Below are 21064 nucleotides of genomic sequence, written 5' to 3' on the forward strand. Positions count from 1 at the left end.
GCACCGCCGGCCCCCGCAGGCGGCCCAGCTTGACCTCCATGGTGGCGGCACGCAGGGCCCCTCGGGGGTCCGGGGGGCGCGCGCCCGGGCTCGCGGGGTCGCGACGGGCCAGCAGCGCGGTGAGGGCGGCGCCCACCTCGTGCGCGGTCAGCGAGCCCGCCCGGTACCTGCGCAGCAGGTCCTGCCGCTCGCCCTCGGGCACCTCCCGGTAGAAGAGGAGCTCCCAGACCGAGACGCTCTGGCCCTGGGCGACGCCCGGGCCCGGCGCCACGCGGGCGTCACGCAGGGCGCCGCGCAGCTCCTCGCTCAGCTGGTGCACGGCGGAGCCCCCCGCGGCCAGCTGCAGCATGTAGAGCCCCGTGTCGGGGTCGAGCACGCAGCGGCGCAGCAGCTGCACGTACGTGAGGTTCTCGTGCGTGTTGGGGTCGAAGAAGCCCTTGGTGTCGTCGCTCGGGTCGGCCAGCACGCGGTTCATCTCCTCGTCGAAGTAGCCGCGCTGGTAGGCCACGTCCACGGGCAGCCGGTGGCTGTGCACCGGGTCGATGATGCCGCCCGTGGCGACCTGGGCCTCCAGCAGGCGGATGCCGTGGTCGCGCACGATGAGCTCCTTCTGCATGGCCTGGAAGAGCGAGATCTGCTCGCCGGTGTAGGGGTCGGTGTAGCCGGTGACGGCGCGCTCGGCCGACAGCAGCTTGTCCTGGATCTCGCCGCCCACCAGGCCCGCGGCCACCGCCTCCTCCACGGTGAGCCCCTGGTTGCGCACGGGGTCGATGAGGAAGCCCGTGGCCGCCTGCGCCTCGAGCAGCACCAGGGCCGTGCCGGGCCGCAGGACGCCCTTCCACATGGCCTGGTAGACGCTCATCTTCTCCTGCCGCCCGGGCTCGTCCTTGGCGGGCACCAGCACGCCCGCGATGCAGCTCGTGCCGCGCAGGTAGCGCTTGACCGAGTCCATCTCGGTCACCTCCTGCGGGGTCTTGGTGCCCTGGGCCAGGTCGCGCAGGGTCTCGGGGCCCAGGATCCCGGACGAGCGCAGCTCGGAGGCCGACACCTGGCGCCGCAGGCCGCGGAAGGTCACCTTGCTCAGCCGCTCCTCCGCCTCCTCCACCGCCCGGGTGAGGATGGCCACCAGGCCCGGCAGCGCCAGGGCGCCGGCCGCGTGCTGGGCCAGGAGCTCGTCCCGCCGGGCCCGGCTCAGGTAGGAGGAGAAGAGGACGTCCCACACGGAGGGCCGCTGCCCGCGCAACGGCCCGGCCTGCACCTCCATGGTGGCGGCACGCAGGGCCTGCTCCTGGGGGCCGCCGGCGGGCTCGGTGGCCGCCTCGCCGGGGGAGGGTCCCGCGCCCCTGCCGCCGTCGCTGCCGCCGGGCCCGGCCGGCCGCGGCTCCTGCTGGACGCCGGCGGCGTCGCCCGGGGCGCGCTCGGGCCCGCCGGCCGCCTCCACCTCCTCGATGATGGTGGTCAGCCTGCGGGTCAGCGCGGCCAAGCCCAGCGCCCCCGAGCCGAACCCGGCCAGCAGCTGCTCCCGCGTGGCGCCGCTCACGTAGCTGGACGCCAGCACGTCCCACACGGGCACCGCCGGCCCCCGCAGGCGGCCCAGCTTGACCTCCATGGTGGCGGCACGCAGGGCCCCTCGGGGGTCCGGGGGGCGCGCGCCCGGGCTCGCGGGGTCGCGACGGGCCAGCAGCGCGGTGAGGGCGGCGCCCACCTCGTGCGCGGTCAGCGAGCCCGCCCGGTACCTGCGCAGCAGGTCCTGCCGCTCGCCCTCGGGCACCTCCCGGTAGAAGAGGAGCTCCCAGACCGAGACGCTCTGGCCCTGGGCGACGCCCGGGCCCGGCGCCACGCGGGCGTCACGCAGGGCGCCGCGCAGCTCCTCGCTCAGCTGGTGCACGGCGGAGCCCCCCGCGGCCAGCTGCAGCATGTAGAGCCCCGTGTCGGGGTCGAGCACGCAGCGGCGCAGCAGCTGCACGTACGTGAGGTTCTCGTGCGTGTTGGGGTCGAAGAAGCCCTTGGTGTCGTCGCTCGGGTCGGCCAGCACGCGGTTCATCTCCTCGTCGAAGTAGCCGCGCTGGTAGGCCACGTCCACGGGCAGCCGGTGGCTGTGCACCGGGTCGATGATGCCGCCCGTGGCGACCTGGGCCTCCAGCAGGCGGATGCCGTGGTCGCGCACGATGAGCTCCTTCTGCATGGCCTGGAAGAGCGAGATCTGCTCGCCGGTGTAGGGGTCGGTGTAGCCGGTGACGGCGCGCTCGGCCGACAGCAGCTTGTCCTGGATCTCGCCGCCCACCAGGCCCGCGGCCACCGCCTCCTCCACGGTGAGCCCCTGGTTGCGCACGGGGTCGATGAGGAAGCCCGTGGCCGCCTGCGCCTCGAGCAGCACCAGGGCCGTGCCGGGCCGCAGGACGCCCTTCCACATGGCCTGGTAGACGCTCATCTTCTCCTGCCGCCCGGGCTCGTCCTTGGCGGGCACCAGCACGCCCGCGATGCAGCTCGTGCCGCGCAGGTAGCGCTTGACCGAGTCCATCTCGGTCACCTCCTGCGGGGTCTTGGTGCCCTGGGCCAGGTCGCGCAGGGTCTCGGGGCCCAGGATCCCGGACGAGCGCAGCTCGGAGGCCGACACCTGGCGCCGCAGGCCGCGGAAGGTCACCTTGCTCAGCCGCTCCTCCGCCTCCTCCACCGCCCGGGTGAGGATGGCCACCAGGCCCGGCAGCGCCAGGGCGCCGGCCGCGTGCTGGGCCAGGAGCTCGTCCCGCCGGGCCCGGCTCAGGTAGGAGGAGAAGAGGACGTCCCACACGGAGGGCCGCTGCCCGCGCAACGGCCCGGCCTGCACCTCCATGGTGGCGGCACGCAGGGCCTGCTCCTGGGGGCCGCCGGCGGGCTCGGTGGCCGCCTCGCCGGGGGAGGGTCCCGCGCCCCTGCCGCCGTCGCTGCCGCCGGGCCCGGCCGGCCGCGGCTCCTGCTGGACGCCGGCGGCGTCGCCCGGGGCGCGCTCGGGCCCGCCGGCCGCCTCCACCTCCTCGATGATGGTGGTCAGCCTGCGGGTCAGCGCGGCCAAGCCCAGCGCCCCCGAGCCGAACCCGGCCAGCAGCTGCTCCCGCGTGGCGCCGCTCACGTAGCTGGACGCCAGCACGTCCCACACGGGCACCGCCGGCCCCCGCAGGCGGCCCAGCTTGACCTCCATGGTGGCGGCACGCAGGGCCCCTCGGGGGTCCGGGGGGCGCGCGCCCGGGCTCGCGGGGTCGCGACGGGCCAGCAGCGCGGTGAGGGCGGCGCCCACCTCGTGCGCGGTCAGCGAGCCCGCCCGGTACCTGCGCAGCAGGTCCTGCCGCTCGCCCTCGGGCACCTCCCGGTAGAAGAGGAGCTCCCAGACCGAGACGCTCTGGCCCTGGGCGACGCCCGGGCCCGGCGCCACGCGGGCGTCACGCAGGGCGCCGCGCAGCTCCTCGCTCAGCTGGTGCACGGCGGAGCCCCCCGCGGCCAGCTGCAGCATGTAGAGCCCCGTGTCGGGGTCGAGCACGCAGCGGCGCAGCAGCTGCACGTACGTGAGGTTCTCGTGCGTGTTGGGGTCGAAGAAGCCCTTGGTGTCGTCGCTCGGGTCGGCCAGCACGCGGTTCATCTCCTCGTCGAAGTAGCCGCGCTGGTAGGCCACGTCCACGGGCAGCCGGTGGCTGTGCACCGGGTCGATGATGCCGCCCGTGGCGACCTGGGCCTCCAGCAGGCGGATGCCGTGGTCGCGCACGATGAGCTCCTTCTGCATGGCCTGGAAGAGCGAGATCTGCTCGCCGGTGTAGGGGTCGGTGTAGCCGGTGACGGCGCGCTCGGCCGACAGCAGCTTGTCCTGGATCTCGCCGCCCACCAGGCCCGCGGCCACCGCCTCCTCCACGGTGAGCCCCTGGTTGCGCACGGGGTCGATGAGGAAGCCCGTGGCCGCCTGCGCCTCGAGCAGCACCAGGGCCGTGCCGGGCCGCAGGACGCCCTTCCACATGGCCTGGTAGACGCTCATCTTCTCCTGCCGCCCGGGCTCGTCCTTGGCGGGCACCAGCACGCCCGCGATGCAGCTCGTGCCGCGCAGGTAGCGCTTGACCGAGTCCATCTCGGTCACCTCCTGCGGGGTCTTGGTGCCCTGGGCCAGGTCGCGCAGGGTCTCGGGGCCCAGGATCCCGGACGAGCGCAGCTCGGAGGCCGACACCTGGCGCCGCAGGCCGCGGAAGGTCACCTTGCTCAGCCGCTCCTCCGCCTCCTCCACCGCCCGGGTGAGGATGGCCACCAGGCCCGGCAGCGCCAGGGCGCCGGCCGCGTGCTGGGCCAGGAGCTCGTCCCGCCGGGCCCGGCTCAGGTAGGAGGAGAAGAGGACGTCCCACACGGAGGGCCGCTGCCCGCGCAACGGCCCGGCCTGCACCTCCATGGTGGCGGCACGCAGGGCCTGCTCCTGGGGGCCGCCGGCGGGCTCGGTGGCCGCCTCGCCGGGGGAGGGTCCCGCGCCCCTGCCGCCGTCGCTGCCGCCGGGCCCGGCCGGCCGCGGCTCCTGCTGGACGCCGGCGGCGTCGCCCGGGGCGCGCTCGGGCCCGCCGGCCGCCTCCACCTCCTCGATGATGGTGGTCAGCCTGCGGGTCAGCGCGGCCAAGCCCAGCGCCCCCGAGCCGAACCCGGCCAGCAGCTGCTCCCGCGTGGCGCCGCTCACGTAGCTGGACGCCAGCACGTCCCACACGGGCACCGCCGGCCCCCGCAGGCGGCCCAGCTTGACCTCCATGGTGGCGGCACGCAGGGCCCCTCGGGGGTCCGGGGGGCGCGCGCCCGGGCTCGCGGGGTCGCGACGGGCCAGCAGCGCGGTGAGGGCGGCGCCCACCTCGTGCGCGGTCAGCGAGCCCGCCCGGTACCTGCGCAGCAGGTCCTGCCGCTCGCCCTCGGGCACCTCCCGGTAGAAGAGGAGCTCCCAGACCGAGACGCTCTGGCCCTGGGCGACGCCCGGGCCCGGCGCCACGCGGGCGTCACGCAGGGCGCCGCGCAGCTCCTCGCTCAGCTGGTGCACGGCGGAGCCCCCCGCGGCCAGCTGCAGCATGTAGAGCCCCGTGTCGGGGTCGAGCACGCAGCGGCGCAGCAGCTGCACGTACGTGAGGTTCTCGTGCGTGTTGGGGTCGAAGAAGCCCTTGGTGTCGTCGCTCGGGTCGGCCAGCACGCGGTTCATCTCCTCGTCGAAGTAGCCGCGCTGGTAGGCCACGTCCACGGGCAGCCGGTGGCTGTGCACCGGGTCGATGATGCCGCCCGTGGCGACCTGGGCCTCCAGCAGGCGGATGCCGTGGTCGCGCACGATGAGCTCCTTCTGCATGGCCTGGAAGAGCGAGATCTGCTCGCCGGTGTAGGGGTCGGTGTAGCCGGTGACGGCGCGCTCGGCCGACAGCAGCTTGTCCTGGATCTCGCCGCCCACCAGGCCCGCGGCCACCGCCTCCTCCACGGTGAGCCCCTGGTTGCGCACGGGGTCGATGAGGAAGCCCGTGGCCGCCTGCGCCTCGAGCAGCACCAGGGCCGTGCCGGGCCGCAGGACGCCCTTCCACATGGCCTGGTAGACGCTCATCTTCTCCTGCCGCCCGGGCTCGTCCTTGGCGGGCACCAGCACGCCCGCGATGCAGCTCGTGCCGCGCAGGTAGCGCTTGACCGAGTCCATCTCGGTCACCTCCTGCGGGGTCTTGGTGCCCTGGGCCAGGTCGCGCAGGGTCTCGGGGCCCAGGATCCCGGACGAGCGCAGCTCGGAGGCCGACACCTGGCGCCGCAGGCCGCGGAAGGTCACCTTGCTCAGCCGCTCCTCCGCCTCCTCCACCGCCCGGGTGAGGATGGCCACCAGGCCCGGCAGCGCCAGGGCGCCGGCCGCGTGCTGGGCCAGGAGCTCGTCCCGCCGGGCCCGGCTCAGGTAGGAGGAGAAGAGGACGTCCCACACGGAGGGCCGCTGCCCGCGCAACGGCCCGGCCTGCACCTCCATGGTGGCGGCACGCAGGGCCTGCTCCTGGGGGCCGCCGGCGGGCTCGGTGGCCGCCTCGCCGGGGGAGGGTCCCGCGCCCCTGCCGCCGTCGCTGCCGCCGGGCCCGGCCGGCCGCGGCTCCTGCTGGACGCCGGCGGCGTCGCCCGGGGCGCGCTCGGGCCCGCCGGCCGCCTCCACCTCCTCGATGATGGTGGTCAGCCTGCGGGTCAGCGCGGCCAAGCCCAGCGCCCCCGAGCCGAACCCGGCCAGCAGCTGCTCCCGCGTGGCGCCGCTCACGTAGCTGGACGCCAGCACGTCCCACACGGGCACCGCCGGCCCCCGCAGGCGGCCCAGCTTGACCTCCATGGTGGCGGCACGCAGGGCCCCTCGGGGGTCCGGGGGGCGCGCGCCCGGGCTCGCGGGGTCGCGACGGGCCAGCAGCGCGGTGAGGGCGGCGCCCACCTCGTGCGCGGTCAGCGAGCCCGCCCGGTACCTGCGCAGCAGGTCCTGCCGCTCGCCCTCGGGCACCTCCCGGTAGAAGAGGAGCTCCCAGACCGAGACGCTCTGGCCCTGGGCGACGCCCGGGCCCGGCGCCACGCGGGCGTCACGCAGGGCGCCGCGCAGCTCCTCGCTCAGCTGGTGCACGGCGGAGCCCCCCGCGGCCAGCTGCAGCATGTAGAGCCCCGTGTCGGGGTCGAGCACGCAGCGGCGCAGCAGCTGCACGTACGTGAGGTTCTCGTGCGTGTTGGGGTCGAAGAAGCCCTTGGTGTCGTCGCTCGGGTCGGCCAGCACGCGGTTCATCTCCTCGTCGAAGTAGCCGCGCTGGTAGGCCACGTCCACGGGCAGCCGGTGGCTGTGCACCGGGTCGATGATGCCGCCCGTGGCGACCTGGGCCTCCAGCAGGCGGATGCCGTGGTCGCGCACGATGAGCTCCTTCTGCATGGCCTGGAAGAGCGAGATCTGCTCGCCGGTGTAGGGGTCGGTGTAGCCGGTGACGGCGCGCTCGGCCGACAGCAGCTTGTCCTGGATCTCGCCGCCCACCAGGCCCGCGGCCACCGCCTCCTCCACGGTGAGCCCCTGGTTGCGCACGGGGTCGATGAGGAAGCCCGTGGCCGCCTGCGCCTCGAGCAGCACCAGGGCCGTGCCGGGCCGCAGGACGCCCTTCCACATGGCCTGGTAGACGCTCATCTTCTCCTGCCGCCCGGGCTCGTCCTTGGCGGGCACCAGCACGCCCGCGATGCAGCTCGTGCCGCGCAGGTAGCGCTTGACCGAGTCCATCTCGGTCACCTCCTGCGGGGTCTTGGTGCCCTGGGCCAGGTCGCGCAGGGTCTCGGGGCCCAGGATCCCGGACGAGCGCAGCTCGGAGGCCGACACCTGGCGCCGCAGGCCGCGGAAGGTCACCTTGCTCAGCCGCTCCTCCGCCTCCTCCACCGCCCGGGTGAGGATGGCCACCAGGCCCGGCAGCGCCAGGGCGCCGGCCGCGTGCTGGGCCAGGAGCTCGTCCCGCCGGGCCCGGCTCAGGTAGGAGGAGAAGAGGACGTCCCACACGGAGGGCCGCTGCCCGCGCAACGGCCCGGCCTGCACCTCCATGGTGGCGGCACGCAGGGCCTGCTCCTGGGGGCCGCCGGCGGGCTCGGTGGCCGCCTCGCCGGGGGAGGGTCCCGCGCCCCTGCCGCCGTCGCTGCCGCCGGGCCCGGCCGGCCGCGGCTCCTGCTGGACGCCGGCGGCGTCGCCCGGGGCGCGCTCGGGCCCGCCGGCCGCCTCCACCTCCTCGATGATGGTGGTCAGCCTGCGGGTCAGCGCGGCCAAGCCCAGCGCCCCCGAGCCGAACCCGGCCAGCAGCTGCTCCCGCGTGGCGCCGCTCACGTAGCTGGACGCCAGCACGTCCCACACGGGCACCGCCGGCCCCCGCAGGCGGCCCAGCTTGACCTCCATGGTGGCGGCACGCAGGGCCCCTCGGGGGTCCGGGGGGCGCGCGCCCGGGCTCGCGGGGTCGCGACGGGCCAGCAGCGCGGTGAGGGCGGCGCCCACCTCGTGCGCGGTCAGCGAGCCCGCCCGGTACCTGCGCAGCAGGTCCTGCCGCTCGCCCTCGGGCACCTCCCGGTAGAAGAGGAGCTCCCAGACCGAGACGCTCTGGCCCTGGGCGACGCCCGGGCCCGGCGCCACGCGGGCGTCACGCAGGGCGCCGCGCAGCTCCTCGCTCAGCTGGTGCACGGCGGAGCCCCCCGCGGCCAGCTGCAGCATGTAGAGCCCCGTGTCGGGGTCGAGCACGCAGCGGCGCAGCAGCTGCACGTACGTGAGGTTCTCGTGCGTGTTGGGGTCGAAGAAGCCCTTGGTGTCGTCGCTCGGGTCGGCCAGCACGCGGTTCATCTCCTCGTCGAAGTAGCCGCGCTGGTAGGCCACGTCCACGGGCAGCCGGTGGCTGTGCACCGGGTCGATGATGCCGCCCGTGGCGACCTGGGCCTCCAGCAGGCGGATGCCGTGGTCGCGCACGATGAGCTCCTTCTGCATGGCCTGGAAGAGCGAGATCTGCTCGCCGGTGTAGGGGTCGGTGTAGCCGGTGACGGCGCGCTCGGCCGACAGCAGCTTGTCCTGGATCTCGCCGCCCACCAGGCCCGCGGCCACCGCCTCCTCCACGGTGAGCCCCTGGTTGCGCACGGGGTCGATGAGGAAGCCCGTGGCCGCCTGCGCCTCGAGCAGCACCAGGGCCGTGCCGGGCCGCAGGACGCCCTTCCACATGGCCTGGTAGACGCTCATCTTCTCCTGCCGCCCGGGCTCGTCCTTGGCGGGCACCAGCACGCCCGCGATGCAGCTCGTGCCGCGCAGGTAGCGCTTGACCGAGTCCATCTCGGTCACCTCCTGCGGGGTCTTGGTGCCCTGGGCCAGGTCGCGCAGGGTCTCGGGGCCCAGGATCCCGGACGAGCGCAGCTCGGAGGCCGACACCTGGCGCCGCAGGCCGCGGAAGGTCACCTTGCTCAGCCGCTCCTCCGCCTCCTCCACCGCCCGGGTGAGGATGGCCACCAGGCCCGGCAGCGCCAGGGCGCCGGCCGCGTGCTGGGCCAGGAGCTCGTCCCGCCGGGCCCGGCTCAGGTAGGAGGAGAAGAGGACGTCCCACACGGAGGGCCGCTGCCCGCGCAACGGCCCGGCCTGCACCTCCATGGTGGCGGCACGCAGGGCCTGCTCCTGGGGGCCGCCGGCGGGCTCGGTGGCCGCCTCGCCGGGGGAGGGTCCCGCGCCCCTGCCGCCGTCGCTGCCGCCGGGCCCGGCCGGCCGCGGCTCCTGCTGGACGCCGGCGGCGTCGCCCGGGGCGCGCTCGGGCCCGCCGGCCGCCTCCACCTCCTCGATGATGGTGGTCAGCCTGCGGGTCAGCGCGGCCAAGCCCAGCGCCCCCGAGCCGAACCCGGCCAGCAGCTGCTCCCGCGTGGCGCCGCTCACGTAGCTGGACGCCAGCACGTCCCACACGGGCACCGCCGGCCCCCGCAGGCGGCCCAGCTTGACCTCCATGGTGGCGGCACGCAGGGCCCCTCGGGGGTCCGGGGGGCGCGCGCCCGGGCTCGCGGGGTCGCGACGGGCCAGCAGCGCGGTGAGGGCGGCGCCCACCTCGTGCGCGGTCAGCGAGCCCGCCCGGTACCTGCGCAGCAGGTCCTGCCGCTCGCCCTCGGGCACCTCCCGGTAGAAGAGGAGCTCCCAGACCGAGACGCTCTGGCCCTGGGCGACGCCCGGGCCCGGCGCCACGCGGGCGTCACGCAGGGCGCCGCGCAGCTCCTCGCTCAGCTGGTGCACGGCGGAGCCCCCCGCGGCCAGCTGCAGCATGTAGAGCCCCGTGTCGGGGTCGAGCACGCAGCGGCGCAGCAGCTGCACGTACGTGAGGTTCTCGTGCGTGTTGGGGTCGAAGAAGCCCTTGGTGTCGTCGCTCGGGTCGGCCAGCACGCGGTTCATCTCCTCGTCGAAGTAGCCGCGCTGGTAGGCCACGTCCACGGGCAGCCGGTGGCTGTGCACCGGGTCGATGATGCCGCCCGTGGCGACCTGGGCCTCCAGCAGGCGGATGCCGTGGTCGCGCACGATGAGCTCCTTCTGCATGGCCTGGAAGAGCGAGATCTGCTCGCCGGTGTAGGGGTCGGTGTAGCCGGTGACGGCGCGCTCGGCCGACAGCAGCTTGTCCTGGATCTCGCCGCCCACCAGGCCCGCGGCCACCGCCTCCTCCACGGTGAGCCCCTGGTTGCGCACGGGGTCGATGAGGAAGCCCGTGGCCGCCTGCGCCTCGAGCAGCACCAGGGCCGTGCCGGGCCGCAGGACGCCCTTCCACATGGCCTGGTAGACGCTCATCTTCTCCTGCCGCCCGGGCTCGTCCTTGGCGGGCACCAGCACGCCCGCGATGCAGCTCGTGCCGCGCAGGTAGCGCTTGACCGAGTCCATCTCGGTCACCTCCTGCGGGGTCTTGGTGCCCTGGGCCAGGTCGCGCAGGGTCTCGGGGCCCAGGATCCCGGACGAGCGCAGCTCGGAGGCCGACACCTGGCGCCGCAGGCCGCGGAAGGTCACCTTGCTCAGCCGCTCCTCCGCCTCCTCCACCGCCCGGGTGAGGATGGCCACCAGGCCCGGCAGCGCCAGGGCGCCGGCCGCGTGCTGGGCCAGGAGCTCGTCCCGCCGGGCCCGGCTCAGGTAGGAGGAGAAGAGGACGTCCCACACGGAGGGCCGCTGCCCGCGCAACGGCCCGGCCTGCACCTCCATGGTGGCGGCACGCAGGGCCTGCTCCTGGGGGCCGCCGGCGGGCTCGGTGGCCGCCTCGCCGGGGGAGGGTCCCGCGCCCCTGCCGCCGTCGCTGCCGCCGGGCCCGGCCGGCCGCGGCTCCTGCTGGACGCCGGCGGCGTCGCCCGGGGCGCGCTCGGGCCCGCCGGCCGCCTCCACCTCCTCGATGATGGTGGTCAGCCTGCGGGTCAGCGCGGCCAAGCCCAGCGCCCCCGAGCCGAACCCGGCCAGCAGCTGCTCCCGCGTGGCGCCGCTCACGTAGCTGGACGCCAGCACGTCCCACACGGGCACCGCCGGCCCCCGCAGGCGGCCCAGCTTGACCTCCATGGTGGCGGCACGCAGGGCCCCTCGGGGGTCCGGGGGGCGCGCGCCCGGGCTCGCGGGGTCGCGACGGGCCAGCAGCGCGGTGAGGGCGGCGCCCACCTCGTGCGCGGTCAGCGAGCCCGCCCGGTACCTGCGCAGCAGGTCCTGCCGCTCGCCCTCGGGCACCTCCCGGTAGAAGAGGAGCTCCCAGACCGAGACGCTCTGGCCCTGGGCGACGCCCGGGCCCGGCGCCACGCGGGCGTCACGCAGGGCGCCGCGCAGCTCCTCGCTCAGCTGGTGCACGGCGGAGCCCCCCGCGGCCAGCTGCAGCATGTAGAGCCCCGTGTCGGGGTCGAGCACGCAGCGGCGCAGCAGCTGCACGTACGTGAGGTTCTCGTGCGTGTTGGGGTCGAAGAAGCCCTTGGTGTCGTCGCTCGGGTCGGCCAGCACGCGGTTCATCTCCTCGTCGAAGTAGCCGCGCTGGTAGGCCACGTCCACGGGCAGCCGGTGGCTGTGCACCGGGTCGATGATGCCGCCCGTGGCGACCTGGGCCTCCAGCAGGCGGATGCCGTGGTCGCGCACGATGAGCTCCTTCTGCATGGCCTGGAAGAGCGAGATCTGCTCGCCGGTGTAGGGGTCGGTGTAGCCGGTGACGGCGCGCTCGGCCGACAGCAGCTTGTCCTGGATCTCGCCGCCCACCAGGCCCGCGGCCACCGCCTCCTCCACGGTGAGCCCCTGGTTGCGCACGGGGTCGATGAGGAAGCCCGTGGCCGCCTGCGCCTCGAGCAGCACCAGGGCCGTGCCGGGCCGCAGGACGCCCTTCCACATGGCCTGGTAGACGCTCATCTTCTCCTGCCGCCCGGGCTCGTCCTTGGCGGGCACCAGCACGCCCGCGATGCAGCTCGTGCCGCGCAGGTAGCGCTTGACCGAGTCCATCTCGGTCACCTCCTGCGGGGTCTTGGTGCCCTGGGCCAGGTCGTCCAGCAGCTCTTTGCTGAGAATGGCTGCCTTGAACAGCTCTACAGCTGTGATTTGCTTTCGGATTCCTGGGAACCATATTTGTTTCTTGCTTTTTTCTTGGTCTTCCATTATTTGTAAAATGACCTTTCGTGCTTCTTCCAGGACCTGGTTCACATGGTCTTTGTATTCTCTCAGCAGCTCCAGTTTCCTCTTGTGGGTCACGTATTCAGAGTTCAGCATCTCCCACACTGAGAGCGTCTGGTCCTTGTACCTTCCCACCTGGACCTGCACCTGCTCTGCCTCCAGGGCCCTCCTCGTGGCCTCATCGTCATAGTTGGAGCGCTGGGTGTCCCCAGTTACCATGAACAGAGCCCAGCCCGTCTCTGCTTCCTTCTGGCTCCTTTCCTGTAGCTGTTGGTATGTCACCCTCTCCTGATTGTTTGGATCCACAAACCTTTTTCTCATGTGCCTCTGATCTGAAACGAGTGGGTATGTGTCCTGGTGCAGGCAGCCGCGTCTGTAGGCCACGCCCAGGGGGAGCCGGTGGTGGTGCAGTGGGTCGATGACACCCCCCGTGGCCACCTGCATTTCAAGCAGTCTCAGTGCGTCTTCTCTTCTGACCATCTTCCTCTGCATGGCCTGGAACAGTGAGAGGGTGTGGCCTGTGGCTGGGTCCGTGTAGCCTCGGGCGGCCTTCTCTGCCTCTAGGAGCCGTGCCTGCCACTCCTCTCCCACCAGGCCCTCAGCGACGGCCTCTTGCACAGAGAGCTTCCTCTGGCCACAGGGATCCAGCACAAAGCCAGTGGCTGCCTGGGCCTCCAGCATCTGAACTGCAAACCCCATGGGGATGAGTCCCTTCCTGTTGGCGTCATACAAGCTCATCACCTCCTGGGTCAAGGGTACGGTGATCCCCGCGATGCAGCCACGGCCTTCCAGATAGGTCTTGACGTGCGCCATGCGGCTGAGATCCTGCGCCCCAGACTTCTCCCTGGACAGGGCATCCAGGGTCCTTTTATCAGTGATTCCAGAATTGAACAACTCTGCAGCTGTCACCTCTCCGCCAATGGCTGCAACCTTCATGCCTCGGTACTGCTCCTCTGTCTCTTCCACGGTAGCAGTGATGATCTCCAACAGCTGCTCCAGGGGAACGTTCTGGGCTCTGACCTCCTGGATGAGCTCTCGTTTCCTCTCCTCGGTGAAGTACTCAGAGGACAGCAGGTCCCAGAAGGAGATCTTCTGATGGGCAAACCTCCCCACGTGCATTTCCGTGGTTTGGGACTGCAGAACTTGCCTTGTGGCTTCATCAGTATAAATGTAGGCTTCTCCCTTCTTTACAATTTGTAACATGTAGAGCCCCGTGTCGGGGTCAAGCACGCAGCGCTCCAGCAGCTGCAGGTACGTGAGGTTCTCGTGCGTGTTGGGGTCGAAGAAGCCCTTGGTGTCGTCGCTCGGGTCGGCCAGCACGCGGTTCATCTCCTCGTCGAAGTAGCCGCGCTGGTAGGCCACGTCCACGGGCAGCCGGTGGCTGTGCACCGGGTCGATGATGCCGCCCGTGGCGACCTGGGCCTCCAGCAGGCGGATGCCGTGGTCGCGCACGATGAGCTCCTTCTGCATGGCCTGGAAGAGCGAGATCTGCTCGCCGGTGTAGGGGTCGGTGTAGCCGGTGACGGCGCGCTCGGCCGACAGCAGCTTCCAGTACGTTTCCTGGCCAAACATCCCTGTGGCGAACGCCTCCTCCACGGTGAGCCTCTGGTTGCGCACGGGGTCGATGAGGAAGCCCGTGGCCGCCTGCGCCTCGAGCAGCACCAGGGCCGTGCCGGGCCGCAGGATGTGCCTCCTCAGGGCCTCAGAGATGCTCATCTTCTCCTTTGTGCCCTGGACGAGGACCCCAGCGATGAAGTTGCCTCCCTCCAGGTACCGCCTCACGCTTCCCATCTCCATCACCTCCTGCACCGTCTTTTTCCCCTGATTCAGCTCGTCCAGTGTCTCCTTGTCAATCAGCCGGGACCTGAACAAGTCACTGGCCGACACCAGCTTCCGGAGTCCTCTGAAGGTGGCCTGTGTCTCTGAAGCCACAACCAGGGCGGTAACTGCTGTTGCCACCTGCTGCAGGGCTGTAGCCCTCCCGGACTGACAGAGGGCCACCAGCTCTCGCCGCCTGTTGGAGCCGACATACTCGGAGTGCAGCAGGTCCCACAGCGACACGCTGAGACCCTTGAACCTCCCGGTGCTGACGGGCACCTTCATGGCCCTCAGAGCCAGCAGTGTATGTTCATCCACCTCTAGCACCGTGTCCTGGGCGAGCGGCAGCAGCCATAGGCCGGTGTCAGCATCCAGGACACAGCGCTCCTTGAGCTGGCTGTATGTCACCTTGTCCTTTGTGCCGGGGTCAAAGAAGAACTTGCTGTCCTCGTCTGTTGAGGTCAGCACCTGGCTCACCTGCTCGTCCAGCAGACCAAGCCTGTAGGCCACTGCCTCAGGCAGGTGCACCCCGTGGCCAGGGTCCACCGCGCCCCCCGTGGCCAACTGCACCTGTAGGAGGCGGAGGCCCTCCCCTCGGGGCACCAGCCCCTTCTCCATGGCCTGCCACAGGGCGAGGCAGCCTCCGGAGTAGGGGTCGGTGTACCCGGCCACGGCCTTCTCAGCTTGCCGGAGCTGCTCACTCAGTGCCCCGGCCACCAGGCCGGCCTGGACGGCACCTTCCACCGACAGTCTCTGGTTGGTCAGTGGGTCGATGAGCGAGCCAGATGCCACTTGGGCCTCCAGCAGCCTTTGCCCCAGGCCCTCAGGCAAGAGTCCGTCCCTCACGGCCTGGCTGATGCTGACCTTGATCCCTGACGGCCGCAACAGCACGCCAGCTACACAGCCCGTACCCCACAGGTGCCGCTTCACGGCGGGTTGCTCAGCGACCTCGGCAGGTGACTGCGTGCCCTGAGCAAGGGCCGTCAGGGTCTCCTGGGTGATGATGCCCGCATCCAGGAGCCAGACGGCAGGAACCTCACCCCTTGGGCCGGGCACCGTGACACGAGCCCGTGCCAGGAGCTCTGCCTCCTGCACCCACTTCTGCACCACTCCGTGAAGCTGCTGCACGGTGGTCTTCCCCACCCGCAAGTCCTCCAAGAAGCTCTTGCGCTGCTCATCGGTGAAGTGGCAAGAGCCCAGTAGCTCCCAGAGGGACATGCCGTCCTCAGCCCCCTGCAGGGTCTCCTGGACCTGCTCGTCAGTGGGGACAGCAGGAGCATTTTCTGGCAGAGGCAGGAAGGAAAGGCCAGAAGCCTCATCCCTCAGACACTGCTCCAGAAGCCGGGCATAGCTGGTGTGTCCCCGGCCATCTGGCGTGGGGAAGGTCTTGGAGGAGCTGGACAAGGCCATCTCCATCTCCTGGTTGATGTAGCCATGCTGGGTGGCCACAGGCAGGGGGAGGTGGTAGTGGCCTGTGGGGTCAATGATCCCTCCCGTGGCCACCTGGGCATCCAGGAGGCGGGCAGCCTGCTCTAGGGGGACCAGGCCCTTCTTCATGGCCTGGAACAGGGATATTGACTTCCCTGAGAAGGGGTCGTGGACCCCAGTGATGGCGTCCTCAGCCTGCTTCAGCCTGATGTACAGCTCTGGCCCCACCAGTCTCCTACGCACAGCCTCATCCACCGACAGGGTCTCCAGACCCTGGGGGTCACTGATGCCTCCGGTGGCTGCTTGAGCCTCCAGCAGGGCTAGGGCCACACCTGGCCCCAGCAGCTTCTGCTTCATGGCCTCGTAGAGGCTCAGCCGCTGGCCGGAGGGCCGCAGCAGCACACCACCCACAGCACCGGAGCCACGCAGGTACCTCTGGACGTGGTCCATGTGGAGGACAGCCTCGGGGCTCACCGCCCCCTCCAGCACCCGGTCCAGGAGCTCCTGGTCAATGATACGGGCCTCCAGGAGCCGGTGGGCAGGGACGCGGCCCCGCAGCGTGGGCAGCATGACATCCAGCCCCCTCCCCATCTCTCTCTCCAGCAGCTGCGCCACCTGCTCCAGGGAGACCCTGTGCCGCCGGTAGTCCTGCAGGACCCGCCTCCTCTGGTCCTCACTGAAGCACTCGGAGTTGATCAGCTCCCACGCAGAAACCGTCTGCCCCCGGAACCGCCCGTACTTCACCGACAGCAGCAGGCTCTGGAAGGCCTGCCGGGTGGCGCCATCCACAAGCTGGGTCTGCACGCTCCCAAGGGGCAGCATGTAGAGCCCCGTGTCGGGGTCGAGCACGCAGCGCTCCAGCAGCTGCAGGTACGTGAGGTTCTCGTGCGTGTTGGGGTCGAAGAAGCCCTTGGTGTCGTCGCTCGGGTCGGCCAGCACGTGGTTCATCTCCTCGTCGAAGTAGCCGCACTGGTAGGCCACGTCCACGGGCAGCCGGTGGCTGTGCACCGGGTCGATGATGCCGCCCGTGGCGATCTGGGCCTCCAGCAGGCGGATGCCGTGGTCGCGCACGATGAGCTCCTTCTGCATGGCCTGGAAGAGTGAGATCTGCTCGCCGGTGTAGGGGTCCTTGTAGCCGGTGACGGCGCGCTCGGCCGACAGCAGCTTTGCAAACACGTCCGGCCCAATGAGGCCAGCCCTCAGGGCCGCCTCCACGGAAGAGCTCTTGTTTTCCTTTGGGTTAAGGATGAAGCCCGTGGCCGCCTGCGCCTCCAGGAGGATGAGGGCCGTGCCCGGCCTGAGAAGCCCCTTCTCACGAGCCTCGTAGATACTGAGCCGCTCCTGGGAGCCAGGCACCAGCACGCCGGCGATGCAGCCAGTGCCCCTCAGGTACCTCTGGACCGAGGCCAGCCTGCCCACCTCTTGGGCTGTGGTTTGCCCTTGCTTCAGCTGCTCGTACACATCCTGCTCAATGATCTCGGCTTTCAACAGCTCATCTGGTGTCACGGGCACTCTCAGCCCAGCAAAGGTGGTCCTGGCCACGGCAGCAGCCTGCTCCAGGGCAGCCGTCAGCACTGCTGCCATTTCCTCCACCGAGATGGCGCCGTCCCTGTACTGCTGGGCCAATGCTGCCCTCTGCTCCGTGGGGACGGGCCCAGAGAAGAGCAGCTCCCAGAGTGACACGGGCCGGCCCTGGAACTTGCCCACGGAGACAGTGGCCGTGGCCTCACTTAAGGCCTGCCGGGTGCTGTGGTCAATGAACGGGGATCCTTGTGGCTCGTCTCCAGGGGGCCCGTGGGAGAGAGGAAGGAAGGCCAGCCCCGTCTCTGGGTCGGTGATGCAGCGGGCCAGCAGCTGCCCGTAGCCAAGGCTCTCCTGTATGCTGGGATCCGAGAAGCCAGCAGCCTGGGACAGACACTGCTGAGTCTCTTCGTCCAGGCATCCGAGGCGCAGGGCGGCCTCCAGGGGCAGCCGGAGCCTGCGGGCTGGACACACGAGCCCGCCTGTGGCCAGCTGCACATCCAGGAGCCGCAACGCCAGGGGCCTGTCCACCAGCTCCTTCTTCATGGCCTGAAAGAGGGGGACTTGTGTGCCGCTGAAGGGGTCATGGTACCCCGTCACCGCCTGCTCTGCCACCAGGAGCTTCCTGTGGAGCTCTGGGCCGAGCAGGCCTGACCTGACCGCCTCATCCACACTTAGCTGCTGGCCGGTGGCTGGGTCCACCAGCGTGCAGGTGGCGGCCTGAGCCTCTAGGAGCAGAAGCCCCGTGCCCATCGGGAGCAGGTGCTCGGTGATGGCCTGGAAGATGCTCTTCTTGTGGCCGGCGGGCAGCTGGACGACCCCTGCCACGCCGCCGGTGCCCTGCAGGTAGCGCTTCACGTCGGCCCGTGAGCTCACGTCTGGCACGGCCAGCTTGCCCTCCTGAAGGCCCTGGCCAGTCTCTTCATCGAGGATCCCCACCTCCAGCAGCTCTGCCAAGCTCACTGCCCCACTCAGGGTGTGAAAAGTGATCTTGAGGGGCAGCAGGGCCAGCCCTGTAGCGGGGGCTCTCACACACCTGCCCAGCAGCTCACGGTAGGACAGCCACTCCAGTGTGTTAGGGTCCTGGAAGCCAGGGGCGCCGGAGCCGGGCTTGCACTCCAGCAGCACGTGCCACGTCTCCTGGTCCAGGAGGCCCTGCTGGCATGCCAGCTCTGGGGCCACTCGCACTCCCCGGATGGGATCGGCCAGGCCCCCAGTGGCCAGCTGGGCCTCCAGCCAGCTCCAGCCCCGTGCTCTATCTACCACCTCCTTCCTGATGGCCTGGAAGAGGGACAGCCTCCCGCCGCCGTAGGGGTCGGGGTACCCAGTGACCGCACGCTCAGCAGCCAGCAGCTTTCCCTTCAGCTCCAGGCCAACCAGGCCCTGCTGCACTGCCTCGGACACAGAGAGTATCTGGCCCTGTGTGGGGTCCACAAGGCCCCCAGTGGCCGCCTGGGCCTCCAGCAGAGCCAACCCGAGCTCCTCGGACAGGAGGCCCTGCTTCATGGTGGCATAGAGACTCTGGGCCTGGCTGGAGGCCTCCACGTACACCCCGGCAATGCTCCTGGACTGGGCCGACAGGGCTGCCTGGGGCCGGGGCCCGGAGGGGGTGCTGGTTCCCTCCATGGCCTTCATGGTCTTGGGGCCGGTCAGCGCAGTGCTGGTGGCAGCCAGGGCGTCAGGAGGAGGAGAGGCATGGCCGTTCATCATGTCCGGCAGGTCGTGCAGAATTCACTCACCCAAGGTCCACTGTGTCTGCTCCCTGTAGGGGCAGAAAGGCTGTTAGGGACCGTGGGATGGCCGGGGCAGGCAGGAGGGAAACAGGCAGAGGGTCAGTCCCAAACCCTGACTCAGCCTCCTGGGGGATGGGGATCGCCATCCAAGTGAGTCCTCTGCCTGGCCCCTGGGGTCCCAGGAGGAACCGCAAGGGACCCCAGGCCAACCAGGAGCCTCCAGGAGGTGTGGGCTCTGTTCTCTCCTGGAGGCCATCCTCCAGCCTCCCTCCCAGGGTCCTGCGGTGGGCCTGGGCCTGGAGGGGCCTGCATGGTCCCGGCGGGCTCAGCCCTGTGCCACCTGGACTGTGGCCCTACCCACCCTCAGGCTCCACCTCTAATTCACAGCCTCCAGCCTCACAGGCCTCCCCTGTGCTCCCCAAAGCTCTTCCCCCACCCTGCCACCCCTTAGGTTCAGGGACATTGGTACCCTTCCCCCTCCCAGTCACCTCCTCCACTCCCCCCACCCTGCCCTGGCCCTCTGTGCTGTCGCCTCTTCCTTCCCAAACCTCCCTTGGGCTCCAGCAGAACGGCTCAGGGTCTCCTGCTTCGGCCTGGCACCCCAACCCCGGTGCTCTGTGGGCAATGGCCTCTCTGTGCTCACACCTGGCCCCGGGGGCCAGAGAGAGCAAAGACTCGGTGCTTATGCGCTGGTCTTGCCGGAGCCGCAGGAATGGCCAGGCGCTGGGCCCTGTCAGCTGGCTCAAAGCCCCAGCAGCCTCACGGCTGTCCCCTCTCAGCAGACCGCTGGGTGCCCCATCCTCTGAGCAGCGGTGATGAGTGCCTTACCTCCATCCTCTATCACACCTGCACAGCAACCTGCTTCACCCACGCCCATCTCCTTCCTGTGGGGTTCAATCATATCTCCCCAAAAGATACGTCCCAGTCCTACCCTCCAGGACCTACCACTCTAGCCTTCTTTGGAAAGAGGATCTTTGCAAGTGTGAGTTGAAGTCACAGGTAGGGAGGGCCCCAATCCCTGACAGGACTGGGGTCTCTACAGGAAGGCAGAGACGAAGGGGGCCACCCGTGAAGGGCGTCTGGAGCTAGAAGCCCAGAGGCATCGACGACTGCCCGCCACCCAGCGCGGAAGCACTCGCTCCAGACTCAGGCCTCTCCAACGTGAGAGGAGTTTCTGTGGTTCTCAGCTGCCCAGGTTATGGTGATCGTTTCGACAACCCAGGGAGCCGTGGCCTCCCTCCCGGCCCGCGCCCCGCCCCACCCACACCCAGTTTCTGCAGAACCACACCCCGCAGCCCCAGTGGGTGCTGGCCGGCTGCTCAGGGCCCCGTTGGGCAAACCAGCTCGGCCCGTGCCCCACGCAGGCCGTGGGGCAAGGCTCTGCTCGCCACTGCCTTGCCCTTCCTGGGGCTGCACTGGCTCACTCCCTGGCCTCGGGCCCTCCTGCGAGCCTCTGGGGGTGCTAAAATCCCCACACGGATGTGGGGCCTGAGCCTCCCAGACCCCGGGAACTAGTATGCTGCTTAGAAGCTCAGGTGGCCGGCACCAGGGCCAGGCAGACACGGAGCGGGGCTCTGGAGGGGCACACGGCCACCTGGCTGGCCATGGGAGCTAGGCCCTGGGGTGCCCAGGCCCGCGGCTTCCGTAGTGGGATAGTACGAGGCACAGGGTGCAGTGGGTGGGGGTGCTGCTCAGTGACCAGGCTTTGGGAGAAGATCACAAATGGCTGCGAGCGGCCAGCTGGGCATCTGAAGCCCACGTGGACACCTGGGCCTTCTCAGTGACCAGTGAAGAGGCTCTGGTCTCTAGTGCAGGGCAGGCAGGGAGCTGTCGAGAGAGGGGCGCTGCAGACAAGCCGAAGCACCAGCTCCCAGGTGGCCCCATCCCCAGGATCCGCCTAAAACATGATGCACCTGTCCCTGTAGATGGACCACAGGGCTCCAGGAACCAAGCGACAGAGGCTGATGTGCCCCGCCCCTCCCCATTGACCCCAGTCCCTGTCCCTGCAGCTCTGGGGTCAGTCCCAGAGGATGATGGCTCCTTCCAGGGACACAGCTACAGTCCCACTGAGCTGAAGGCCATGGCTGCCACCAGGACCCTCTAACTGCTTGTGTCCAAGACCAAGAGGCCAGAAGAAGAGTGACCTGCCCCCCAGGAGGAGGTGGGGTCTGTGACGGGTTCTAGCAGCTAACAGACAAGTGTTGCCACCCGAGGGGACTTCAGGGGTGAGGGTGTGCTCACACCCCAGACGAGTGCCAAGCCCTGCAGACATGCGTTGGGGGCGGGTGGGGCGGCCACGATTGCCCTGACCTCCTTCCCACAGGAGGTGAGACTGCATTATGGGCCAGCTCCCCTTCCACAGGGCCCTCCTGGCTGCTCCCTAATACCCCCAGCGTCAGACACGGCTCCTGGCCCCCGACCTGGACACACGTTTCACTGCTCACCTGCACCAAACACTCAC

The 21064-nt window shown here is 70.5% G+C and overlaps 1 protein-coding gene across 2 annotated transcripts in view; it reads right to left on the minus strand.

Annotated features, from left to right (window-relative positions):
• EPPK1 (epiplakin 1) overlaps positions 1-21064 on the minus strand; it is a 38940-nt gene that overhangs the window by 15965 nt on the left and 1911 nt on the right. For both annotated transcript variants that reach the window (XM_055314065.1, XM_055314066.1), the window contains exon 2: positions 1-18632. This exon is cut by the window's left edge and continues 15965 nt beyond it. In XM_055314065.1, the coding sequence (XP_055170040.1) occupies positions 1-18580 (18580 nt within the window). In that variant the 5' untranslated portion in view covers positions 18581-18632. The remainder of the gene's footprint in view (positions 18633-21064) is intronic.

This window comes from Nyctereutes procyonoides, unplaced genomic scaffold (assembly GCF_905146905.1).
Source record: "Nyctereutes procyonoides isolate TBG_1078 unplaced genomic scaffold, NYPRO_anot_genome, whole genome shotgun sequence".
Taxonomy (NCBI): Eukaryota; Metazoa; Chordata; class Mammalia; order Carnivora; family Canidae; genus Nyctereutes; species Nyctereutes procyonoides.